Source organism: Artibeus jamaicensis, unplaced genomic scaffold (assembly GCF_021234435.1).
Source record: "Artibeus jamaicensis isolate MK-2021 breed Jamaican fruit bat unplaced genomic scaffold, CSHL_Jam_final contig_419, whole genome shotgun sequence".
Taxonomy (NCBI): Eukaryota; Metazoa; Chordata; class Mammalia; order Chiroptera; family Phyllostomidae; genus Artibeus; species Artibeus jamaicensis.
In genome coordinates this window covers 1711967-1738554 of record NW_026521824.1, presented here as the reverse complement: position 1 = coordinate 1738554, position 26588 = coordinate 1711967, and the positions used below count along the sequence as shown (strand labels likewise).

Sequence of the window (26588 nt, the reverse complement as noted above, 5' to 3'; positions counted from 1 at the left end):
GAATTCAAAAAAATGAGGAGAGGCTTAGGAACCTCCAGGACATCTTTAAACACTCCAACATCCGAATTATAGGGGTACCAGAAGGGGGAAAGTAACAGCCACCAGCGGAAAACTTATTTGAACAAATAATAAAGGAGAACTTCCCCAATCTGGCAAAGGAAATAGACTTCCAGGAAATCCAGGAAGCTCAGAGAATACCAAAGAAGTTGGACCCAAGAAGGAACACACCAAGGCACATCATCATTACATCAGCCAAGATTAAAATGAAGGAGAGAGTCCTAGAAGCAGCAAGAGATAAGGGGACAGTCACCTACAAAGGAGTTCCCATCAGACTGTCAGCAGATTTCTCAAAAGAGACCTTACAGGCAAGAAGGGGCTGGAAAGAAGTATCCCGAGTCATGAAATCCAAAGACCTACAACCAAGATTGCTCTATCCAGCAAAACTTTCATTTAGAATGGAAGGACAGATAAGATGCTTCTCAGATAAGATCAAATTCAAGGAGTTCATCATCACCAAGCCCTTATTATATGAAATGTTAAAGGGACTTACCTAAGAAAAAGAAGTTAAAAAAACATGAACAGTGAAAGGACAGCAAACTCACAGTTATTAACAACCACACCTAAAACAAAAGCAAACTAAGAGGACAGCTAGATCAGGAGTGGAAACATAGAAATGAGACTTCCGCCAAGATGGAGGCGTAGGTGGAAGCACTGCGCCTTCTCACACAACCAAGTTTAAAAACAACAAAGTTTTAGCAACGAAAACGCAGCCAAACCACAGAAAATAGAACTACACGGAAGTCTGACAACAATGAACCCTTCAGCCCAACTGGTAAGAGGAGCAGAGCCAGCAGCAAAGCGGGGTCATGCAGGAAAGATCCACCGGACCAACCCGGGCGCACGACCCAGGTGCGCTGGCAGCCGTGGGCGGATCCCAGGTATGTAGTAGTGGGCAGACCCACTGAGGGCGGACCGTGGTCACACATTCACGCACAGATAAACCAGTGAAGGAACTATCGGTGGTGAGATGGAAGTGCAGGCCCCAGCGGGCCAGAAGCGGCAGAAGGAACTGCCATTGTCACTCTCTGACCCCACCCCCACATGTAGCATCATAAACCAGCGACCTGGGTGGCCCCGCCCTGGTGAACATCTAAGGCTCCGCTCCTCATACCTAACAGGCACGAACAGATCAAAACATAGCTCAAGAACAACTCAGAGCCCCAGAGCCGATAAATCTAAGCGATGAAGAAATAGCTAAGCTTTCAGATGCACAATTCAAAACACTGGTGATCAGGATGCTCACAGAACTGGTTGATTTTAGTCAGATTAGAGGAACATATGAAGGCTAAACTCATTGAAATGAAGGGAAATGCACAGGAAACCAATAGTAATGGAAAGGAAACTGGGACTCAAATCAAAGGAGTGGACCAGAAGGAGGAAGAAAATGACCAAACAGCAAAGGATGAAGAAACAAGAATTCAAAAAAATGAGGAGAGGCTTAGGAACCTTCAGGACACCTTGAAACGTTCCAACATTCGAATTATAGGGGTAGCAGAAGGGGAAGAGGAACAGCCACCAGTGGAAAACTTATTTGAACAAATAATAAAGGAGAATTTCCACAATCTGGCAAAGGAAATAGACTTCCAGGAAATCCAGGAAGCTCAGACAGTCCCAAAGAAGTTGGACCCAAGAAGGAACACACCAAGGCACATCATCATTATATTAGCCAAGATTAAAATGAAAGAGAAAATCCTACAAGCAGCAAGAGATAAGGGGACAGTCACCTACAAAGGAGTTCCCATCAGACTGTCAGCTGATTTCTGAGAAGAGACCTTACAGGCAAGAAGGGGCTGGAAAGAGGTATTCCAAGTCATGAAATCCAAAGACCTACATCCAAGATTGCTCTATCCAGCAAAGCTTTCATTTAGAATGGAAGGGCAGATAAAGTGCTTCTCAGCTAAGATCAAATTCAAGAAGTTCATCATCACCAAGCCCTTATTATATGAAATGTTAAAGGGACTTCTCTAAGAAAAAGAAGATAAAAAAAGATGAACAATGAAAGGACAGCAAACTCACAGTTATTAACAACCACACCTAAAACAAAAGCAAACTAAGAGGACAGCTAGATCAGAAGCAGAACCATGGAAATGAAGATCACATGGAGGGTTAGCAACAGGAGAGTGGTAGAAGGAGAAGGGATGAGAAGATACAGAAAATAAGTAGCATAGATGGTAGGTAGAAAATAGATAGGGGGGAGGGCAAGAATAGTATGGGAAATACAGAATCTAAAGAATTTGAGACACATGGTCATAAACTAAAGGGGGAATGGTGGGGGAGGGGGTGTGCAGGGTGGAGGGGAATGAAGGGGGGAATAGAACTGTAATGGCATAATTAATAAAATATATTTTAAAAAACAAGTAAAAAGAAATGTAAAAAAAAAGAAACATAGAAATGAAGATCTCAAGGAGGGTTATCAACAGGGGAATAGGAGGAGGAGAAGGGGGGAGAAGGTACAGAAAATAAGTAGCATAGACAGTAGATAGAAAATAGATGGGGGGGCAAGAATAGTATGGGAAATATAGAATCTAAAGAACTTGAGACATGTGGTCATAAACTAAAGAAGGGGGTAATGGTGGGGACGGGGGGTAGGGTGGAGGGGAATGAAGGGGGGGAATAGAACAACTGTAATGGCATAATCAATAAAAAAATAAATTAAAAACAAAACAAAACAAAACAAAAAGTATATTCTGTGCATGTAAAATTTGGGAGGCCTAAACTTGTCCCCAGGTTTTTCCAGAAGCTACAAATAACTCTGTTGCTTATATGCCTCTTTTTTCTGTATGTGCTTTTGTAATAATTTCTAAAACTTAGAATATGCTCATTATATCAATACATAACTGAAAAGGAAAAAAAGATGCTCTTACTAACTGACATTCAGGCGGCAGGTGGCAGTGTCAATATTCATTCAGAGGGACAGAGTTTGCCCTGAGGTTGTGAGGCCCCTCTGGTGGCCCCCTTCAAGTCAGCCCTCCCTGTGGTGGGCAGCTGACCGAGGACAGTTTCTCTGATCCAGCAGGCCCCACCTCTCCTGGGGTCCCAGGGCCAGGCAGGACTGGGGTCTGTTCTCTGGCTCTCTGGAACCAGATTTTCCAGAATGATTTCAGCTACCATCCCTACTTGTGCTTCTGGGTGGGGGCCCTGTTCCACCTCAGCATGTTGGCTGCCTCCAATCCCGGTCTGGATTTCCCAGGCACCTTCTGTGGCCCCGGCCTTAGACTAACAGCCTGTGGGTGTGGCTGACTTCCTGCCAGTACCACTCCCCTTGGTGGCTCCCACACTCTTGGGTGCTCTGCACACCGGCATGTTGGCTTTTCCCTATATACCAGCACTTCTTGAGGAAAAGCCAAAACAACACAATGAAACCCAATGTATCTGGCAGTTAGCTCTAAATGAGTTACCAACATGATAGGACTGCCCAAAAAGCCAATTTGATCTGCAACATGGACATGGAACCATCCCCTACTGCCACCCTCCTGGTCCTGGGCCACAGAGGTGGCAGTCTCCCCAGACTCCCTGCTCCAGCTTGTGGTCCCCACAATCATCCCCTGCAGCCAGGCAGATCCTGTGAAAACCTAAATCCCACCCTGTCCCTGCTGTGCTCAGGACCCTCGTAGGGCCCTACCTCAGTCCCTATACAAACCAACCCCCACAAACCCCAGAGCAGATGCTGACTGACCCACTGCCTCTTGGTCCTGTCCCCACACAAACCTGAGCCTCAGGGTTTTTGCACTGGCCCTGTCTCCCCTGCAACTCTTCCCTGGACCTCCACATGGCCCCTCCCCTTACCTCCTTCCAGTCTTTGCTCTGGTGTCATCTTCTTGGTGAGGCCTCTGATCTCCCCATAAAACCCTGGACCCTACCACCAGTCCCCCCTCCTCTCCTTACTTTATTTTTCTCTATTGCACATATTACCTTTAGCATACACTATTATTTTCCTTCATTTTATTTTATTTGTGTTCCTCACTTGAATGTCAGCTCCATGAGGACAGGGTTTTTTGTCTTTTTTTGTTCACAATTGACTCCCTAGTACTTAGAATAGCACCTGGTATATAACAGGCACTTGATAAATACTGGCTGAATGGACCTTAGGTTGGGGAGGGGAAGCAAATGGAGGGTGGTCAATGCTAAAGCCCCCTCTGATGAAGGCCCTTCTGCCACCCTCTAACCCTTTCACCACTGAGGCTCAGGGGCCCTCAGTGCTCTGAATGGCCAGTGGGCTCCTGCAGAGCTGAGGGCGGCCCTGGGGGCCATACTCTGGTGAGGCCCATGGGCATCGTGAGGCTGGGGCCAGGGCCTTGCCCAATCCTGGGACCCCAGGATCGGGCACAGACCGGCGGAGGCAGGGCCTCAGGGAGGACAAAGAGAGTAAAGGGGATCAACTCCTATGTGGTGACAGAAGGAGATGAGACTCTGGGTGGTGAATGCACAATGGAGTACACAAATGTTGTGTTATGTAGTTGTACACCTGAAATTTATACAATGTAATTAACCAATGTTGCCCTGATATATTTAATTTTTTAAAAAGGGAAGCAATCCCTCACCAAAACCAGACAAAAAAAAAAAAAAAAGAAAGAAAAGAATCCTTGTTATTGAATGGATGCCTTCAGGCCAGCACTGGCACCTAGGAGGGAGCGGCCACAGCACAGTACATGAGGGGCTGAGGGCCCCTCTGGCTCCCTCTTGCACCCCTCGCCAGCCTTTTTCAGTGAACACTAAACTGCGCACACATTTTCCTACCTTGTCTTCCCAGCTGCACTTGGCCTAGGGCTGTGATCACCCTGTTTTGCAGATTCAGATGCTGAGGCATGAGGAGCTACCTGGTCCCCAGCCACATCTTCCTACCAGGCACCCACACCCTCGAGGCCCCACCCACTCCTGTTTCCTGCCCCTCCTGCAAAGCCCTCTCCCAGGGGGCTGCCTCCTCCTCCCCACAGCTCCTGCCTGCAGGTTTGGAGCCACCTTCCTGGGTTCCTCCTGTCAGAGGCCCTACTCCAAGGACCCTAAGGCCTTTGTGGTTGACTTAGATTTGGGGTGGGAGAATTTTATCATTTTACACAGACTTTGCGTGAAATTCTGGGTTTCTCCACTCCATTCTGGAATGGAGAAAGCTAGGGCACCCTGCCTGGTGCCCCTGACCCCTGGATACGCACTCTGGAAGTCCAGCTGTAGGGAGAGGACGTCCTTGAAGAGGATGCCCTCCTGCCTGGCCAGCAGCCCGGCCTCTTCCTGTGGGCCCTGCTCCCCGACAGCCAGCTTCAGCATGTCATCGTCCATCACTCTCGGCTCCAATGAGTTGTAGAGCCAGTTCATCTTCCCTGAAAAACATCACATTCCTGTTCCAGAGTCTACCTCTCCCTTTGTTTGAGGAAAGTGGCTGGTGGGCATCCTTTCAAGGGGAGCACTGTGTGAGCCACTGCATCTAGGGGTTAGTGCCGCACATTTGCACATTTGCTGTCCTAGGGCTTCCCCTGGCAGGCATGTGCGCCCAATCCTACCTGATGCCCCACAGCCACAGCTGGGACCCTACCCCAGACAAGGATCCCTGAGCCTCTCGAGCTCAGTTTCCCTTACAATCATGGTCACTTGGGCCTTTGACTTCCTGTGCCCACCCTTGTTCAGGTTTCTTGGCACTGACCACTGAATATGATCCTTGGTGGGCCCAGTGAGGCATACCAGCCTACGACTGCCTTCTCTGAGAGCTTTGTCCCTTCCAGACAGTGATGTCTAATTTCCTGCCCCCACCACTCACCATAAGTTTGCCCAGGGTACAGGTGGAAACTGACCCAAGCTGGTCATTCATGTTCTCCCCCTGAGGAACATGCACTTGGGGCCTCAGGGTAAGAGAGCCCATCAGAGTTGGCTGCTTGATCTGAGGAGGAATTGGGGGGGGAGGGCAGATGGACAGAGAGAAGCAGAGATGGGGACCTGGGTGATCCAGGGGAAAAAAAGACAAAAGGACAGACAGACTGATGCATACAGAAGCTGCCTTCTTGCTGGCATTCCAGCCTCTAATGTCCCTACTTTCAGGCCCTGTGAGGGTTTCTATGGTCCTTTCTATGAAAGGAAAGGATGTACAAGAGGTAAAAGTACTTCCCATAGAAGTCGGGATCCTTCCTGACTTCTAGCATTAAATCCTCTTTTACTTAAACAAACTCCAGTAAGTTTCTGCTGCCCATGGTCCAAAGGAACTCTACTGAGATGCCTCAGGAAAAGCAGATACAGGCAGTCACCCTGTGAGGCTAACCTGGGCCACTGTTCCTGCCTTGGCAGAGCTGCAGCCCTGGGAAGCCAGGTACCCGACCTCCTTCTCATCACCTCCCTTCTCCAGGGAGGACACTCAGAAGGGCTGGGCCTGCAGAAAGGCATACTCTATGTCAGTCCACTGGAAACTCCCAGATTCTGCTCCTGAAGCCCCTGGAAACTCAGTTCTCCCACTTTCCACCTCTGATGCTCACCAACCCGCTGACTTCACCTTCTATCTTGGTCCACACGCGTCCCCAACATCTGAGCTTCCACGAACTTCCTGTTCTCCCATCTCTGCTAGTCCCGGACACTGGGCAGCCCCTGTACTCTGCCCTTTATCCACCGAGTGATACTTGGAGAGACTTTCTGATGGTGGGTTGATGGTGTCCACCACAAAACCAGATGGGCCTGGCAATCCTGCCACCTGGTCTTGGAGACCACCACTGCCTAGCTGCCCTCCCTCTCTCTTCCCCCACCATCTACTTGAATGAAGCTTATGTAAATATGCACCTTCCATTTCTAGACTGTGCATGTTCAAACATCCCAGTGCTTTTACCTCTTGTGCATCCTTTCCTTTGATCCTCAGAGGAGGCATAGCCTCCCTAACCCCAACCCCTTCCCTGGGATCCTTCCCCCAAGCCAATCTCTGCCTGCATCTCCAACTTCCCATTCTCTCAACCTGTCACACTGGCTCCATCTCCTTCGGGTGACTGATCTACTCCTGCCCCTGAAAGATGCTTCCAGTTCTCTGTCTCTCTCTATCTACCCACTCTTCTGAAACAAATTTTTTTCTAAAATTTCCCTTAACTTGACACTAAGCTGCCTTTGGGGGAATTTTAATGTGCTCTCTTTGGCAGACGTTACCTGCAAAGTGTTTGTGCTTTTTCAAAGAAAGGTGCTGTCATTTGGGAAATGATTCTTAATTCTGATTTTAAAACTTAAACTGACTTATTATCCCTCCCACATCAATGACTGGTACCTTAAGATATCAAGGTGGCTTTCAGTCAAGCCCAGCAGTCCCAATGTGGAATAGCTATTATGCACCTGAGGGCAGGATTTGGATCCTGACTGTCTGTCCTTTGGTATCTCACCTCACCTGTCTAAGCCTTGAATTTCCCATCTATAAAAGATGAGTAATTCTTCCTGCCTACAATTGTTTAAGATCTTTTATTTAGTCCACACACGTAATGAATAACTACTACATGTTATGACTACAACAGACATATCTCCTTACCTTTGTTTCAGGATGAATCAGATAATCATACAAATATTTAATCACAAACCAGGACAGATCTGTACGTATAGGGAGCTATGACAGCCTATATCAGGGGTACCTGGCCTGGCCAGGGGAAACAGGCTGTGATCTGAAGGAGAATCAGAAAAGATGGAAGAGGGTACTGCACAGTGAGGGCCCTGATGTAGGACAGAGCAAGACATGCTCTACTTTGGCTGGAGTAACGCAAGTCTGGAGAGCCTACAGGAGTTCTGTTATTATCCTAGGATTCCTGGGAAGTTCCTGGGGTTTCATAGGGACAGTGACATGATAAGATTTTAATTTTAAGGAGTTAGTTCTGGCTGTCCTACAAAGAATAGCAAGAGTCATGGGGTGAAAGATGACCAAGGTGGTGGTGAAATGTGGATTTGAGAGATATCTATGAACTTAACTTATATGTAGGACTACTCCTTCACAGTCTTCAGATAAGAAAATGGAAACTATTTAGAAGGATTAAGTAACCTGCCCAAGTTTATACATCTGGTTACAGGGGTGTCAAACTCATTTTCACTGGGGGCCACATTGGCTTTGCGGTTGCCTTCAAAGGGTCGAACGTAATTTTAGGACTGTGTAAATGTAACTACTCCGTAACAGTTAAGCGAGAGCTTGGTGCTGCTCCTAGGTAGAGACAAGGTTCCAGGCAGATAAAACAAGGTGGAGGGCTGCATTCGGCCCACGAGCCTTGTGTTTGCCACCTATGTCCTAGTATGTAATAAAGCAGGAAAACATGACTCCAGAGCCATTTCTTTAATCGTGACCCAGCTGTGCCCAGGGCACTACAGACCATCACTGGCCCAGTGCATGATGTTTCTCACAGCTGTTCTGGGTTAGTGCCAAGGCCGAACACTTCTTCCCTAGGGGATTTTATCAGTAATTTACCACCCAACCTGGGTTCCTTTTGACTTGCCTGTTGATAGTTTTGCTGGTGAAGACTACAGGTAGGAAGTGGGGAATGTGCCACCATCAGCGGAGTAGCCCCTCACGGAGAAACAGATCCAGGATTGTCCCAGGAAACAACAATCTGGGATCAACTGGATCTGAAAAATATAGCCCCCATTGTCCATTAATTATTAATCAACAGTCTACTAAATGCTAATTGTGTACCAAGTGCACATGTGTTATTTAATGATGTGTTAGCTCTGGAGGCCATTAGAGAAGAGATTCCTAAAGGGAAGAAAATTGTCTAATACAAGAAGCAATTGACAAAAAACAGACATGGAACTCGGATCCATATTCCCAGCCACAGCACTTTAAATTGCACCAAGATGAAGAATAAAAATAAGATAAATAATTTAATGACAATTAAGATGTCAGTTAAATTCTTGAAGCTATCAGTGGATCTTTCTTTGCAGTAACCTTTTAATAGAAAGATCTTATTTATTCATTTTTAGAGAGGGGGGAAGGGAGGAACAAAGGGAGAGAAACATGTATGAGTGGGAATTGAACGTTCAGTTTTCCAGTTCTCAGGCCAGCACTCAATCCACTGAGCCACACCAGCCAGGCCTCTGGTACTTTTTTTAAAAAAAGGGATCAGGCCAGAAGCCTGGGGGGGGGGGTCGAATCTCTAAAAAATCTCTTTGGGCATTGACTCCTGAGGAAATGGTTCTTTAGCATTTCTTTCTCATCCACAGGCCTGAAAGCCCAGACTAGTGTTTTGACCGTCTCAGCGTGTCTCAAAGTGGCTGGCAAAGGACCTGTGTGCTCATTTTACAAGTGAGAAGGGCTGGGTCAGATTCCTTGGAGAAGAAAGTCAGATAAGAGTTAAGTCGGGCGCTGTCTGTCCCTGCTAGTCCCCCCAGAGTTTCAGCTCGAGCCTCACCTTTTCAAGCGCAGGCTATCGGGTTGGTTAGCGCAGTAGAAGCGTCGCTCAGTTGCTAGGGGAACCAGGAAGCGCCACTCAGTTGCTAAGGGGAAGTTAAAAGGTTGACAGCTCAGGGGAAAGATGATAAGTCACGTGACAAAATTTCTGGGTGGGGAAATACTCCTACCACCAACCAGCGGTAGAGAAAACAAACATTTCTCCAATCAGTACTTTTTATGGGCGGGGATTCTTCTAGCCACTCTTCTTTCTCCCCGCCCCTATTTGAGTGATTGACTCGTCTGTTCTCCAATAACCGTAATGATTCTAGATTGACCAATATATAGATGAATTAAAATACACAGGCTCGTTCGGAGGCGGGCCTTGTGAGCTGCCGCTACGCTAGACGGAATTTCTGTGACTTAGCTTGCCCCACTGCCCAATGGGACGCCGTGGGGTAGGTGGGGCTTCGCTGAGGGAGTGCAGGGACCAATCGGAGGAAAACCGGACAGGCGTGGCCCAATAGGGGTGCGACAAGAGCGGGATCGGTGCCCAGTGTTCCTGAAGGTGGGGCGGGCGCAACTGTACGTCAGGTCCCGAGCGCCAAGGAAGACCGCGGAGATTCCCGACAGCTGAGAGGGTATCCCGGCTGCTGCCGTGTTGTCCGTCCACGATGGAGTTCCTCCTGGGGAACCCGTTCAGCACACCGGTGGGGCAGTGCCTCGGTAGGGCCGCGCGAAGGATGTGCGTCTGGTTGGGCGACGGCAGCGGCTGATGTGGGTTGGGACCGCAGGCCTCTGCGGGTCACCGGTGCCACCTCTCGGGTGGGCCGGGCATCCTGTCGCCGGGCCTCTGTCCACTGGCAGACTGGCCTACTGGGCCTGCTCACGACGCCAGCGCCATTCTGCCAGGCGGCGCCCGAGGCCCAGCCTGGACTTGGAGATCCGCCGCGCGTCCCTACCCATCAGGGCCCAGCCCTTCCTAGCACTTTAGAGGTGGTGCCTGCAGTTGGTTGGCTCTTGGGTGATGCCACTGCGTGCGTCCTTAACCAGCCTGCTGCCGCTGCTATCAGGACCCAGTTTCTCCGCATTGTTTCCTTCACCCCTGTCCCTGCTTTTCAGTTCCAGCAGCTCTCAGATGGGCACCCTCCCAGGGAATGCGACCTGTTCTAAGACTTGCTAATTAGATCTGCCACTCTGCGAGGGTGTATGAGGGTTGGGGGAGGGGGGAGGGGTTCCTAGAGGATGATTACCTGGGCGGGGGGGCGGGGTGGAGGAGGCGGGCGTGGCCTGGCTGCAGTTCTGCTAGGAAATGAGGGAGGCCGAGTTATTTACTATTAAGAGCCTGGACTGGGAATCTGGAAGCCTGGGCTCCAAGCGGGATTTTGCTAGTAACTTTCGCTATGACCTTGTGCAAGTCACTACTCTTTCTGATTTGACGTTTTCCCTGTCTGACAGATGAGGTGTTTGGAAGTAAGATGTGGTAGATTCCTTCAAATTTCAAAGTTTTGGTATTCCTAGTAGTACATTGCTGCCTAGTAGTACATCTCTGCACATTGCTGCTTTCCTGCAATATTAAATTTGCCAAAGTTGAAATGTTCTAGTGGCAATGTAGAAAAAGGGGTACTCAGCAGTACTTGTTAATCCTGTAGAGGGGGTCTGGGCACCTGGAAGAGGGCACCAGGGGTGACCAGTATCCTGGGTAAGGAGAGCCAAGGCTAAGGGAAGGAATATCAGAGTGGCCACGGTATGGGATTTCCTCATTAGAAAAGTGGCTTGCTTTTCAACTACGGTAGGAGCCAAGTGATCCGTTAAGAGTGGTGGTTAGTTTCTTTTAAAACTGAGTTGCTGCACTGGCTGGTGTGGCTTAGTGGGTTCAGTGCCAGACTGTGAACCAAAAGGTCACTGGTTTGATTCCCAGTCAGGGCACGTGCCTGGGTTGTGGGCCAGGTCCCTGGATGAGGGTGTGTGAGAGGCAACTGATCAATGTATCTCTCACACTAGATGTTTCTCTCCACTCTTTCTACCTCCCTTCTTCCCCTCTCTCTAAAAATAAATAAGGTGTAAAAAATTGTTTTGAAAACTGAGTTCCGGGTTGGTGGAAGGACTGGTAAAATATCTTTTATGAGCAAGAGACCTTTGGAGTCCTTATGGACATAGCTGGTTCAGGCAGTAGTGATTTGTTTATTTTCTGCTCTGCTGAACTTTCAGCTTACTTTTCAGCCTTTAGTGGGGCCTGTGAAATCATTGAGGTTGCTCCCCTTGGCTACTTGGCATTTGGGAATCTTTTTTCTTTTTGACAAGGAATGATGGACACTGGGTGTTGGAAGAATGTTTTCCCACCTTTGCACACTGCTGTGTCCCTGGATTCCCACCCCTCTTTATTCCTCACTTCCTTTCCTCAGCTGCTCTTTCACTGCAGCCACATTCCAGCAACTCGTTTCTCAGTTGAGTGTTGAATTCCAACCAGTTATTGGAGGGAGACAGTAAGCTTGGAGTGGTATGGAATTCTTATTCTTTTCTACTTCCTTTACAATAGGGAGCTCTACACCTCTTTTTTTCCCCAACTTTTCAACAGCTTTTATTTATTTATTTTTGGAGGGGTAAGGAGAGAAACATCAGTGTGTGGTTGCCTCTCACACATTGCATACTGGGAACCTGGCCCTCAGCCCAGGCATGTGCTCTGACTGGGAATTGAACTGGCCACCTTTTGGCTCACAGGCTGGCACTCAGTCCACTTTGTACACCTTTGAAATGCCAAGGTAGTTGTGGGGTAGAACTTAAAGGGGATTTAAAAATATGCAAATATAAGGAATATAGAGATATATGGAATGGAAAGAGGTCATATGCTTATGTAGGGAAGACCTGGCTTTTGAGTTTTGCCTTGCCCATTTGTTGGCTGTGGGACCCCAGAAAATAATGTGACCCTTTTGAGCCTTAGTTTGCTGAGAGACAGAAATAGAGATAGAAATAGATAGAGTTGTGCTCATAGAACAATGAGGTTTAAGTGAGCTGATGGATGTAAAACACACAGTATATTGCCTGGAACATAGGAGAGGGTCAATAAATTGTAGCTGCCACTGTTAATAACAGAACAATTAAGTCAGGATTGAATTTTTCTATCTGGAGAGGATATGTAGGACAGTTGGCCCATCTGTGACCTGTAAAGGAAAATACCCTTGCAGGCCGTGGTGTCTACCAGCACTTAGAAACAACACTTGACCGCAAAGAGAATGAAGCCTCCTCATTGCTAGCTTAGTTGACTGGTGATGCCTGTGTAATTTCACAGTTCAGTTCAGTTCTAATGTATATTCTGTACTGTTGTGACATAGTGTGAAAGTTATTTTCATGATGTTTAGTATTGTTAGTATTCTGTTAAAAGTGTGTGCCAGGAGGCTGAGGGGAGGGAAGGGAATACAGAAATGAAGTAACAGCAGTAGCTACAGCTTCACAGAGCAGTTCTACAGCCATTATTTCCTCCTTGCAGCTGCTTTGTGAAGAAGGTATCTGTTAGGTTGGAGTTGCTCAAGAAACTGGTAGGATGCAGCGAGCTAAAAAGAGCAGGGTTTATTAGCGGGGAATAAGAGGGAGAGTGAAGCCAACTGAGGAAGGTTGGAAAGCCAACCAAGGGATATTAGGGGAAAGTGGAGCCAACCAAGGGAGGTGAGGACTCACTTGGTTGTTCTTAGATCAAGGTTTTTCAATGTGAAAACCTGTGGTTGGGTTATTAGGGTCTGATTGGCTAGAGCTGGTTGTTGGGTGAAAGCTGCATTCTGTTATGCCGGAGAAGACAACCCCAGACCCTAATCTTCCTAGGTAGGGTCTGCAGGTAGCTTCCCACGGTGCCATTTTCTTGCCTGGTGATTTTCATTCCTCTTAGGCCTGCCTAGATTTAACAGTATCCTATCTTTCACATTAGTGTTGAGAACACTGAGGCTCCAAGGAATGGAGGGACTGCTCAGCCAGTCAGAGGGAGAGCTGGGATTCCACAGCTGCCCTTGTCACCAAGGGATTTATGGAGAGAGGACAGAGATGCATGGGACAATGATGACTAAAAGAAGGTCACTCCATAGCTAAGTGCTCAATTGAGTAGTGGGTCTTGTTGGTGCTGTTCAGAGTCCAAAAGAATTCAGAAGAGCCGGGACAATGGGACTGGTTTTTTTGAGTCTGAAGCCTGACTATGAGAATAGGTGGGAGTTCCAGAGGCAGATAAGAGGGTACCCTGTGCCTGGAGACAGGTACATGGGGTGGACCAGCGGGCCTCTGTGAGCACCAATCTCAGTGGTACAGAGCTGGCTGTGGGCAGGAGTCACAACTAGGGTAAGGGCGCAGTATGAAGCCCCGTTCTAGGTGCATGACATCAAAGACTATGTTTTTTAGCTGATTTCAACTTTTAGTCTCTCTGGACCTCATTTTCCTCACTCATAAAAAAAAAAATACCTCGCAATGGCCGCATGGGGCTTGTACCTAAATAATTTCATCAGTCCCATCCAGTGGGCTATTCGAGTACCTGTTGGGTGCCAGGCTCTGGGATAGAAATATTGAAATGCTGCTCTTAGGGATCCTTCAGTACAGATAATATGCCCACCAAAGGTGTTCTGGAGCTGCAAAGCATCAGGATCATAGTAGGAGGGGTTAGTAATGATCTCTGGCTCGTGCCTGGGCCTCATATGGATATCCTGACCTGGTGCTATTTGGTGGAACATATAGTTTGCCCATTTTGACTACAGGCAGCTAAGCTCACATGCTGAAATGCAGTCTGAATTTCTTGCATCCAGCCTGCTCTTCATTCTGGAAGGTGGTTTCTGAGGCGCATGTGGGCTTCAGAGAGAGCACTAGCAGTGGTATAAGAGAGTAAGTATGGAGAAAGAAAAAGTACTTTTATTTCTGGATTGTCTGTTTTGAAACAAGTTTCAAAATGTGACTGTCTTTGTCTCAACTGTCTACGACCGACCTGGGAGCTGGATGTTTGCTGGAGGTGGATGTTATATATCAGGAATTCCCTTAGTCAGGGCCATGGTGCTCTGCAAAGTGAACAGGTGTTCTTGTGGTGGCTATAAGACGTTTTTAGGTAACCCTTTTCCAGGAGTAAAGTTTGGATTCATTTACATTAAAAGATCAGTGAATAGTTAGTTAATTCTGACCAGAATATTTGGGCGGTGGGAGAAGGACCATCTATTGTCTTCACAGTTCTGCTTCAGTGAACATGGAAGGAGATACCATGCTATGGTTTGTTTTGAGATTAGATGGGGCAATGATGGGACTGGAAGTGGACATAAACCACTAGTGCCTGTGAAAGCTAGGTCTTTGATGCCAGCATGGCTGTCTGTACCAAGAATGACTAGTCCTTGCTCAGGTTTGAGAGGCACAGGAAGAAAACCGAAAGAAACTTATTAAGCACCTACTATATTCCACCTCTGCACATAGGAGCTCATTTAATCCTTATAACACTTAATTATTTGAGTGCTTTTGTCCCTCTGTTGCTTATAAGGAAGTTAAGAGGATAAGAGACTTGTGCAAAGTCAGTGGCAGAGTTAAGCCGGAATCCACTCCAGATCTAGTGCTCATTCCGTGCTTCCACGTTGCTTTTGGCTCTACCGATCCCATGATTCAGGGTCATGAGAATCACCTGGAGGGCTTGTTAAACCAGATTGCTGGGCACCACTCTCAGTTCCGATCCAGTAGGTACGGGTTGGGGCTTAGCATTCTGCATTTCTAACAAGTTCCCAAGGACACCGGTGCCGCTGTCCCAGGCAACACACTTTAAGAACTGTCACTCTAGGTGAAAAGTTCTACTTCTTTAATCTTTCTCACTCTTTTTAAAACCTCTCTTTTAAACATGAAGTGTATGTCTTATAGACGTTAAGTATGATTACTTAGAATTCATTTATTCATTCAGCAGTTTTGTATTGACTGTCTATAGATAACAAACGAAGCATTTGCCAGGATGTTCAGTCTAGTAAGGGAGATAAAACAGGTGCCTAAATCAGATTCGTAGAAAGTAGTGGCACAAGATTGGACAGATGAGTGAAGGGAATGGAAGAGGGAAGGGGTTACCTCCAGCAGTGACATTAATAAAGGTGTTTGCTTTCTTTTTTTAAATCCTAACCTGAGGATATGCTTATTGATTTTTTTTAAGAAAAAGAGAAAGGGAGTTGGGGAGGGGGGAGAGAGACAGAAACATTGATGTGAGAGAGAAATAGCTATTGGCCACCTCCCTTGTGTGCCCAACCAGTGATTGAACCTGCAGCTTAGGTATGTGCCCTGACTGGGGGTTCAAACCTGCAGCCCTTTGATGTGCGGAACAGTGCTCCAACCAACTGAGCTACTCAGCCAGGGCAGGTTTTCCCTTTTTTTTAAAGTTCAATATAAATATGTGCCAGAGGCTGAGGTAGCATCTTACATATCTATAGTCCTTTAAACCTCATAATAATTCTATGAGTAAGGCACTGTTATTATTTCCGTCTTGCAGATGGGGATACTCAGGCAATGAGAGGGTCACCCACTAGCAGTAAGGGAACTAGAAGTGGAACCTGCATTCTGTTCCACAAGAAAAACTGCGAGCATTTGTGTAGTGGGAGGGGTTAAGGAAGAGTCTGGGAGGAGGGAAGGAAGAACTCAGGAGGACGCTGCAGGTGGTAGCTGCTGAGCAGGGTTTGATTCATACAGAAATAGAAAAGGATGCTTGAAGGGCTCTTTTGGCAGAGACAGCAGCCTGCTCAAAGGTTGGCTGTCACGGAGCAGGTGGGGGTAATGGAACTGGTTCTATTTCCCAGCAAGGGGAGTGCCCTGGAAGAGGCAGCTGGAAGGCAGGGTAAAGCCTGATTTGGAGGCTGGGCAAGGACAAGGGAGTCGGGCCCATTTCACTGGTGGCACAGGGAAGCCATGGAGGATTTCTAGGGAGGGGAGTAGCAAGAATGTCATTATAGCAGCAGGGAGATTTCTCCTTGACAGTCACCGAAAGGTCATTCTTTCTTACCACCCAAGCCCCTATCTCTGCAGAAGAGGGGTCCTGTAAGGATGTCGGTAGTGGGCAGTGCCAGTCCCTCTGAGGCCTGGAGCTTCCCTGTGTGAGGAAGAGGCACAGCAGAGACTCAGCAGAGGTGAGCAGGCTGGGTGGAGCAGGGGATGAAGTCTGGAGTTGTGAGAGCTAGACAGGTGATAAAGCTCCCCAACCTTGAAGGTCACGTGGTGAAGGTGGCCAGGTCCTGCCCTGCTTTCCCTGTACAAGAATACGAGCTGAGCCAGGCACAAGGCGTTACTGAGTGAAGGGGTGCCACCACTTAGAGTAGGCTCTTTAGGGTGTTAAACAGTTTTCATAGAATTGTGCTTTTGAACAAACAATGTATAGGCCCTGACTGGTGTGGCTTAGTTGGCTGGGTGTTATCCCACAAACCTAAAGGTTACTGGTTCGATTTGTCAGGGCACATGCCTGGGTTGTAGGCCAGGTCCCTGGCTGGGCACTTCTCTCTCATGTTGATGTTTCTCTTCCACTCTTTCTCCCTCCCTTCTCTCTAAAATGAAATAAAATCTTTTTAAAAACCCCCCAACAATGTAAACCCATCTAGCAAATTTGAAAAATATACCAAAAAATGCAAGGAGAAAAAAAAATCATAATGTGCTTTTTAAATAACCTCATTGAGATTCACATTTCATATAAGAAGTGGAACACTTGTGTATTTCGTTTTTCATTTTCTCATACTCTGGGGATGTAATATTGGATAAGCGTTCTGTGTACTCTGCCTGATTTTTGTGTTTGTTTGGGGGGGGGAGATAAATGGTAAGGAAGTGAGTATAAATACAGTGCTCTGAGGAGCATCAATTAAGGGATGTTGCTTTCGACCTAGCAGATGTTTTAGGCCAACCTAGTGGTCTGAAAAGATAGAATGTGAGGGCGTTTTTGCTGACCCAGCTTGTTGTGGTTAGAAGAGGGGCTTTTTAGAAACCAGTCTTGATTGGGTGCCTGCTTTAGTATCCCCTTCAGTCCTTCTGTCCTAGAAGAATGTCTTTGGTCCTCCTCAGACTGTCTTCAAGCCTGGTGGCTATCAGCACTCACTGGCTCCTCCAGTTAGCCTTCTTAGACCATCCTGTTCATGGGGCTGAATTTCTTCTCTGAACACGCAGCATTTGTTCCATATCATTCATTTGGCTTTTCTCTCATTTATAAAATAGAACCTTACCTACCCTTCAGGTTTTTGTGAAAACCAAATGAGAGAATGTGTGTAAAGTCCCTAGCACAGTGTCCTGCACTCAGCTAATAGACTCAGACTTGTTGATGTCTTTCTCCTGCCTGTGCTGTTTCCTGTTGTTATGTATCTTGTGTCTTGTCATGTGCTTATTGCCTTATGTTCCAATTAAGACTGGAGGCTCCTGGGGCCGGACTCGTACCTTCCGTTTCTCTGTCACCCTCACGGCATGTGGTAGAGTATGCTCCGCAAAGTTATTCACTCCAAAGTTTATTTCTGTCATCCTTATTTTTTAGCATCTTTCAAAGCTAAAAATATTAGTTATTATTTACTTTACTGTAAGCCCTTTACACATATTTCATTTAAAATTTTTTTCTGGAAACTCCATCAAGTCAGTAGCATGATCTCTATTTTACAGATGAAGAAATGGAGGCTTGGAGTTAAGAAATTGTCCAAGGTGGCTCACATCGTCTGAGCCAGGTTTCACACCCGGGGAGGTGAGTTTCCATGTAGACAAGAAGGGACCTTAACAGATTGCACAGGGAAGTCCACGAAGGTAGTGTAATTCCATCAATGAATTCCAGAGCAGTGAAGATGCCCATTGCCCTCTCTTCATTCTCTTCCAACATTTGGCACTTTTTGTTTTGGATTGAGGTCAGTCTTTCTTCTGCCTGTGTATGACTGACTGCCTTGCATGAGTTCATCAACTGTTAGTACTCAGTGTCCTGAGCTGTAAACAGGGAAGAAGGGTGTGTGTATGTGTGTGTTGCTGGTTGAATAGGGGACCTTCCACAGAGTCACAAGAAAAGTATTTCCAGGGACGCACACATGCAAGGGTGAGGTGTGGCGGTAAGATTTATTGAAGTAAAAAACAAGGACTGTCCCCAGGTGCCTGTAGCGAAACTCTGACTATCCTGCTGTGGAAGAACTCTAGCCTTGTCTTCATCAAACCCAGGAGAAGGGCCAGGGCCCAGAAATTCTGTGTCCTCCGATCAGTCCATGCCAAAGCTTAGTCCCATTCAGTCTCTGTCCTCGTCTGGCTGCCTCAGTCTCTGTTCCCAGTGGTGCTCCAGCTAGTGCTGTGGTGCTATATTCAGACCTGCACCTGGAACCTCGTTTTGACCTTCGTGATTGCTAGGCCCACAAAGCTGCCAAAGAGAAAGAGGGAGCAGAGGAAGGAACAGGCAGGCGAATGTGAGTTACCACAGAGAAGCCCTTGTTAGGCTTTGATTATATTACCTTGGGCTTTCAAACTGACCGATCTGTTTCCCAGTCCTTCCTGGGCTTGTGCTGGCCCTCCCCTTAACCAATCAGTCTTTCCCTAGATTAGACACCTCCTTTCTATGGTCAACATCTTGGCTCCTTCTGCACATACCTCAAAGTAGAAGGACCTCCCCTTGTGCCACCTTGGCTTCTGCTTTGTTTGTGCCCAGCTGAAGAATTCACCCCCTTCTCCTCCTCATAGTCTGGGAGAGTGGACTGACTGAATCCTAGGGAGATTGGAAAGCCAATCCTTCCTCCCTACGTTGGGGGACGGGGTGGCAGATGGAGAGGTGTTAATACCCTTGGCAGAGTAATGCTACTGTCCCCTGGAGTGTATGAAGCTGTAGCTTGCAGCCTATTAAGCTTACCCAGTTTTGCCTCCTTTTATTAATAGCTAGCTACCTACGCTAACATGAATGAGAGAAGACTTGTTTTGTCGAATCTTAAAGGGTTAAGCTGATCAGTGAGATAGCACATGTAAAACCAAAATATGTTACTATGTTATATTCTTTCCACGCACCATTTTTCCAGGGGTGTCCAGCCTTTTGATGTCTCTGGGACACACTGGAAGAAAAAAAGTTGTCTTGGGCCACACATTAAATACACTGTGATATGTAATCACAAATAAAATCTCATAATGTTTTAAGTAAGTTTATGATTTTGTGTTGGGCCGCAGTCACAGCCATGCTGAGCTTCATACAGCTTGTGTGGGCCTCAGGTTGGAGATCCCTGATTAGACTAAGCATTCCACTTGGGCACCTGCTTTCATTTGTGTTTATTTATTGATTCATTTACTTTTAAACATTCCTGGTTGAATATACATAACAAAATCATCCCAATCATTTTTCAGTTCCATGACATTGACTACATTCACGTTATTATGCAGCCATCACTACCGTCCACCTCCAGAAATTTTTCATCTTGCAAGACTGAAACTCCGTACCTGTTAAACACTAACTCCTTGTTCCCCTACCCTAGCCCCTGGCAACGACCATTCTGTTTTCTGTGTCTCTGAATTTGATTGCTATGACGATGTCATACAGTGTTGTGTAGTATTTGTCCTTTTGTCACTGTTGTATGTCACTTGGCATATTGTTTACAAGATTCACCCATGTTGGAACATGTGTCATATTTTCCTTTTTAAGACTCAATAATATTTCATTGTATGGATACACCACATTTTGTTTATCCGTTCATTCATCTTTTGACACTTGGGTTGCGTCTACCTTTTGGCTATTGTGAATAATGCTGCTATGAACACACTGAACAAATACCCATTTGTGACCTAGGGGTAGAATGACTAAATCACATGGTAATTCTATTTATAATATTTTGAGGAAGTACCACCATACTGTTTTTCACAGTGATGGTACCATTTTACACTCCTACCAACAGTACACAGGGTCCCAAAGTCCTTTGCCCATTTTTTTTCCTTCTTTTTTTTGTTGTTGTTTTCACTTTTTTTGTTTTATTTTCTTGCCCAATTTTAAATGAGGTTGTTTTTGTTGTTGAGTTTTAGGAGTTCTCTCTATATTTTGGATCTTAATCCCTCATTGGATATGCGATTTGCAAATACTTTCTCCCATTCTGTGAATTACCTTTTTACTCTGTTCACTGGGTCCTTAGATATACAAAAGTTTTTAATTTTGATGAAGTCCAGTGTGCCCATCTTTGCTTGTTTCCTGTGCCTTTAATGTCATGCCCTTATTTTTCAGTAGGGTCTACGACATGCCTTAAAGACCAGAATGATGATGCTAATAGTACTAGTCATCATTACTCCTCACCAGACACTGGGTTAAATATCCTTTAATTCTCAAAACACCCTCATGATGCAGGTACTCTTATTCAGATTTCTAGAGTGGAAACTGAAGCTTAGAAGTTCAGTACCTTCCCCAGGTTCTGTACGTGGCAGAGCAGGGACTTGAATTCCAGAGCTGGTACTCTTAACCACTAAACGGAGTAGCTCAGTAATTTGTTTGTAGAATTAAGTGGATAACTACCTGAATGAACTTTGTGGCTAAAAATCTGGTGATAGTTGTCTTCAATTCAGATCTGCCTTAGTGTTACCCATTATTCACCCAGTTTCAGTCCTCCTGTTGTAATTCTGTGTACAAGAGTCCTCATCATCTCAGCCAGTTTTCTGAGGAGTTGGTTAAAGGCTTTGATTTCTTACACATCCTTGAAGCTGTTGGTAATAGAAGGCCTACATCTTTTAATTTTTCTTTGGATTTGCTTTGGAACTACAGTGTCAAAAAAAGAAAAAAGGGGGATTTAAACTGATGCTAAGTTGTCTAATTGAACTTGCTTTTAAGACATTATCTCCCAGCTGTTGTTTTAATCATTAATGAAGCACAAGCCTTATAGTCTGAGAGGCATGTCAAAAATTCTGTTTTGGGTTTTGGTTTAAAATTGAGTGTAATGGAGAGAGACTGATTCTTCCATCTGAGAGAATTGGGCTGCAAGTCTTCGAGAGCTGGGAACAAGGACAGGACCTGTTATAGGACACTGTTGAGTTTTTTTGCCACTCCTCAAAGGAGAAATCACACAAAGTCTGGCAGGTCATTAGTCAAAGTAGGAAATGAGGCCTGAGAAATGATGTTGCTTGGTGGTCGAAACCAGAATTTGTTAGTAGCTTCTAGAGAGTGAGAATTTCTCGTATTAACTCTAGAAATTTTTTAACCAGCAATTCAAAGAATCAGCAAATTCTAGCTGGAGCCTTAGTGTAACTGAGCAAACCAGGGCTCAGCCATGTGGGTAATTCGATACATGATATATTAGTGTTGAAGGAAACAGGTTTTTATTTATGCCAGGGGTGTCAAACTCATTTTCACTGGGGGCCACATCAGCCTCCCAGTTGCCTTCAAAGGGCTGAATGTAATTTTAGGACTGTATAAATATATCTACTCCTTAACTAGGGGCAAGGAGCTCGGTGCTGCTGCCCGGGTAGAAACACAGAGCTGGGCTGGATGGAACAAGGTGGAGGGTCGGATTCGGCCCGTGGGCCTTGTATTTGCCACCTCTGATTTACAAAGTTCCAACCTTGGGGTGGGGGGAGGGCTGAGAGCACTCCTGTTCAGAGCCCTGTTCTCCCACAAGAGCCAGCCCTTCCCTTGCTCCCCAAAAGGCTATAAACCAAAACCATGCCCCAGGAATTCCTCATGTCCTTATCTGTTCTTAAGTCAGCTGTGCAAACAGATCTCCATCCTCTCTGGAATGTGCGCTTGTGGATTTCAGAGTCACCATCTTCTCATAGCAGCTCCCTCCTTCAGGATCTGGGGTACACTGTCCTCAGCCTCCATGTAGTGGCTGAAGGAAACATGTGTCGTGTTACATGGGATCATGTTGGAGTCCAGGGAGGCACAGTCCCAAGAAAGTAGTTTCTCTGTTGGTCCTTCAGAGAAGCAGAAGTCTGCAACTCAGCATCCCTGGTCACAGTTCAGCTCCAAGCATCTCCCATGAATCCATGCTTGGTTAGGCAGCTCCCCGCAGCTCCATCAGATCTCTTCTCACACCCTTGCAGACCGTGTGGCTGCTTCGCTCTCTCGGCCTACATGGCTTCTTCTCACACACCAGACCTCATGGCAGACTGGGCTCCTTCTCTTTCAGCTTGTCCTTATTTAAATGCTTGGCCCAGAACTTCTATGTGACCTCTTATCTGGTCTGTCCTATGAGTGCCATGTTTGCCAGTTCCCTGTATCTTTTACCTTCTTTTGGCTGCCATCTTTCGAGCAAGAGTTCCCAGTGACTTCCGAGGTGAACATCCACCTCCCCTGGCTCTGTCCTGAGCCCCCACTATACTCTCCCAGAGTCATGTGCACCTTTTACCTTAGGGAGCAGCCCTCTCCATTCAAGAAAGGCATAGCTGTTAACTTGCCATTGTTACTTGAAATATCTTAACCACCGTGTCATCCACTTCCCCTTCCTTTCCCCCAACCAAAGGTATGTGGGCATATGCTCTACTATTTTCAGGGGACCTGCACTCTGCGCCCGTTACATTAGCAGCATTTGATCTAGCCCCTCATTTTACATTGAGGAAACTGGGGCCCTGAAAGGGTACAGGTCCGTGCTATTTTTACTCTAACAATATTTCTGACACCAAACATGTGGGTTTTTTTTCTAATACCAACTGGGTATTCTAGAATTCAGTTCTTTCCTAACTACCTTGAGTTATCCCAGTCCCCTCCCCTGCCCCTCCCATACATACACACAGGCGAAGGGATCAGAACCACAGGGCTGCTCCCAGTTCAGACACCAGTGGCAAGTTTCAGGTTTCCACCTGTACTTCTGACCAACTAGCTATAAATTGGGGACTCCCATGACCCTTTCCCCAGTTTGACAGTTTGCTACAATGGCTCCTGAAACAAAGGAGAATACTTTACTTAACATTTATGGGTTTATTGTAAAGGATAAAAATCAGGAACAGCTAAGTGGAAGAGAAACATGGGACAAGATATGAGGGGAGGGGGCATAGAGGTTTGGTGTCTCTCTCTGGGCACCTCATTGTGTTCACTAACTGGGAAGCTCTCTGAGCCCCATTATGTAGGCGTGATGGATTAGGTCATTGCCCAGTGGTGACTCACTCAGTCTCCATCCCCTCTTCTCCTGGAGGTTGGAGGTGGGGTGGGGGGAAAGTGTCCCACCCCCTTAGGCCTTGGTCTTTCTGGCAACCGGTCTCCATCCACCCGCATCCCCAGGTACCTCATTCCCAGGCAAAGATACACATCACTGTAGAGATTCCAAGGGTTTGTGGAGCTGTGTGCCACTAATCCAAGACAAAGATAAAATACTTATTTTTTTTATTATATCACAGTGAGGCTAGGACTAGTGGAACAGGGAAAGTGAGATGGACAGTTAGTAAATCTCAAAATCCTGTCTTCCCTAACCAAGGACACTTAAAGATGAATGGTTCACACTTCTCCCCAATCAGAGGATAAATAGCTTAAATCACCTATTTAGGGAGATGGATCGCAGAAATCCAGTTAGTGCCATTTGTGCCAACCACACCAAAGGAGGGATGGAGTCAGGGGAATAAATCTTATGTGGGCACAACAGCATAAAGCAGATGAATATTCTATTGAGATCTTCCCCTAAACTCCCAGTCTTTAAAAACCCTCAAGATGGGACTTCCGCCAAGATGAAGGCATAGGTAGAGACGCTGTGCCTTCTCACACAACCACGTTTAGAGACAACAAAATTTTAGCAACAGAAAACATAGCCAAAACACAGAAAATTGAACTTTTTGGAAGTCTGATAACAACAAATTCTTCAGCTGGACCGGTAAGAGGGGTGAAGCCAACAGCTGGTGGAGCAGGGTTGCACAGGAAAACTCAGTCAGGCAGACTCAGGTGTGCAGATCCCAGACATGGGGTTGCAACGGGCAGACCCAGTGAGCGACGGGCCGATCCAGCGAGGGTGCAGGGCAGCAGGCTGACTGAGGTCACACATTTGCGCGCAGATAGACCCGCGAAGGAGTGAGCGGTGAGACTGACTGAGCAGGCCCCAGTGGTGGGAAGCAGCAGAGGGGGCCGCTATTGCCCCGCTCTGACCCCACCCCCACAGACAGTGTCACAAACCAACAACCTGGGTGGCCCCACCCTGGTGAACACCTAAGGCTCCGCTCCTCATACTTAACGGGCGCGAACAGACCAAAAATGGCTCAAGAAGATCTCAAAGCCCCAGAGCCCGTAACTGAGTGACGAAGAAATAGCAAAACTTTCAGATGCACAGTTCAAAACACTGGTGATCGGGATGCTCACAGAACTGGTTGATTTTAGTCACAAATTAGAGGAACATATGAAGGCTAAACTAATTGAAATGAATGGTAATTCACAGGAAACCAGTAGTGATGGAAAGGAAACTGGGACTCAAATCAAGGGAGTGGACCAGAAGGGAGGAAAAAATGACCAAACAGAAAAATATGAAGAAACAAGAATTCAAAAAAAAATGAGGAGAGACTTAGGAACCTCCAGGACATCTTTAAACGCTCCAATATCCGAATTATAGGGGTACCAGAAGGGGAAGAGGAACAGCCACGAGTGGAAAACTTATTGGAACAAATAATAAAGGAGAATTTCCCCAATCTGGCAAAGGAAATAGACTTCCAGGAAATCCAGGAAGCTCAGAGAGTTGCAAAGAAGTTGGACCCAAGGAGGAACATACCAAGGCACATCATAATTATATTAGCCAAGATAAAAATGAAGGAGAGAATCCTAGAAGCAGCAAGAGATAAGGGGACAGTCACCTACAAAGGAGTTCCCATCAGACTGTCAGCGGATTTCTCAAAAGAGACCTTACAGGCAAGAAGGGGCTGGAAAGAAGTATCCCAAGTCATGAAATCCAAAGACCTACAACCAAGATTGCTCTATCCAGCAAAGCTTTCATTTAGAACAGAAGGACAGATAAAATGCTTCTCAGATAAGATCAAATTCAAGGAGTTCATCATCACCAAGTCCTTATCATATGAAATGTTAAAGGGACTTACTTACCTAAGAAAAAGAAGATAAAAAAGATGAACAGTGAAAGGACAGCAGACTCACAGTTATTAAGAACCACACTTAAAACAAAAGCAAACTAAGAGGACAGCTAGATCAGGAGCAGAACCATATAAATGAAGATTACATGGAGGGTTAGCAACGGGAGTGGGAGGAGGAGAAGGGGGGAGAAGGTACAGAAAATAAGTAGCATGGATGGTAGGTAGAAAATAGATGGGGGAGGGCAAGAATAGTATGGGAAATATAGAATCTAAAGAACTTGAGACACATGGTCATAAACTAAAGGGAATGGTGGGGGTGCAGGGTGGAGGGGAATGAAGGGGGGAATAGAACAACTGTAATGGCATAATCAATAAAATCAAATAAAATTAAAAAATTTTTAATTAAAAAAAAAAACAAAAAAACCCTCAAGATGGCCTTCCCTGGTTTGAGCATTGTCCCATACACCAAAAGGTTGCCAGTTTGATCCCTGGTTGGGGCATGTATAGGAGGCAACTGATTGATGTTTCTCTTTCTCTCAAATCAATAAAAATATGTCCTCCAGTGAGAATTAAAAAAAATTAAAAACTCTTAAGAGGAAGGACCTACGCTCCCTTTCCACCCCAGGAGCACACTGTGTCTTTCCCTTCCCCCATAGGTGTGCGCCTCCTGAACTATAAGGGACCTCATAAGACTTGCAACCAGGGAGCACTGGGAAGAAGCAGCTCATCCCGGACTTACCCCCGATCTTGTCTCCAAGGCCCCTTTTCTGTCACTTCTCGGTGAGCTGATTTCTATGACGGTTCTAGGGAGCCAAGGCAAGCCGTGCCTAGGCCCTCCTGTTGCTTCTTCCACCGAAAGCCTTTCCTTGTTTCACTGTCCACAGCTTTAATAAACATCTCAAAATCACCTGAACTGATACTGTGAAATCATTCCTGCATGAAGTCAAGAGCCCATACAATGTAGTTTGGCCCTAGGCAGACCCGCTAAGGGCCAGGCCCCTTTCTGGTGACAACAAACAATAGGTGATTTACCACAGTCCCACAGGGAGGCAGTGTTAAAACTGGGGAAAGCAATTTATGACTCCCATGTTTTTCTACTTACCTCAAGGCCCTTGCCAGTAATTTGGATACTTGTATATGGGTGGAGAGGTTAAGCAAAGTAGTAAGTCTGCCATTCGTGGAGGGGCAGTTCTCGACTTACACCCATGAAGGTAAATACTTATTTTTGTTCAAAGGTTAATCTTCTGATTTAGATCTGGCTTGGTGGGGATGACTATTTAGTTCCAGGTTTGAT

General features: G+C 46.3%; 2 protein-coding genes across 11 annotated transcripts in view; one reads left to right on the top strand and one right to left on the bottom strand.

The window, feature by feature from the left end:
• The window catches only part of DRC3 (dynein regulatory complex subunit 3), a 49365-nt gene extending 39862 nt beyond the window's left edge, over positions 1-9503 (bottom strand). The window contains exons 1-3 of the mRNA XM_037163254.2: positions 9396-9503; positions 8484-8613; positions 5211-5375 (exon numbers count right to left, since the gene is read on the bottom strand). Coding sequence (XP_037019149.2) covers positions 5211-5370 — 160 coding nt within the window. The 5' untranslated portion in view covers positions 5371-5375; positions 8484-8613; positions 9396-9503. The remainder of the gene's footprint in view (positions 1-5210; positions 5376-8483; positions 8614-9395) is intronic.
• A 425-nt stretch (positions 9504-9928) lies between these two features.
• The window catches only part of TOM1L2 (target of myb1 like 2 membrane trafficking protein), a 130414-nt gene continuing 113754 nt past the window's right edge, over positions 9929-26588 (top strand). For 8 of the 10 annotated variants that reach the window (XM_053665664.1, XM_053665665.1, XM_053665663.1 and 5 more), the window contains exon 1: positions 9929-10099. Coding sequence is in view for 6 of the 10 variants with exons in the window: in XM_053665665.1 (XP_053521640.1) it covers positions 10048-10099 (52 nt within the window). In the remaining 4 variants the exon portion in view is untranslated. Of the gene's footprint in view, positions 10119-26588 lie in introns of all 10 variants that reach the window. The other 2 variants (XM_053665659.1, XM_053665656.1) reach the window with 2 other exon arrangements.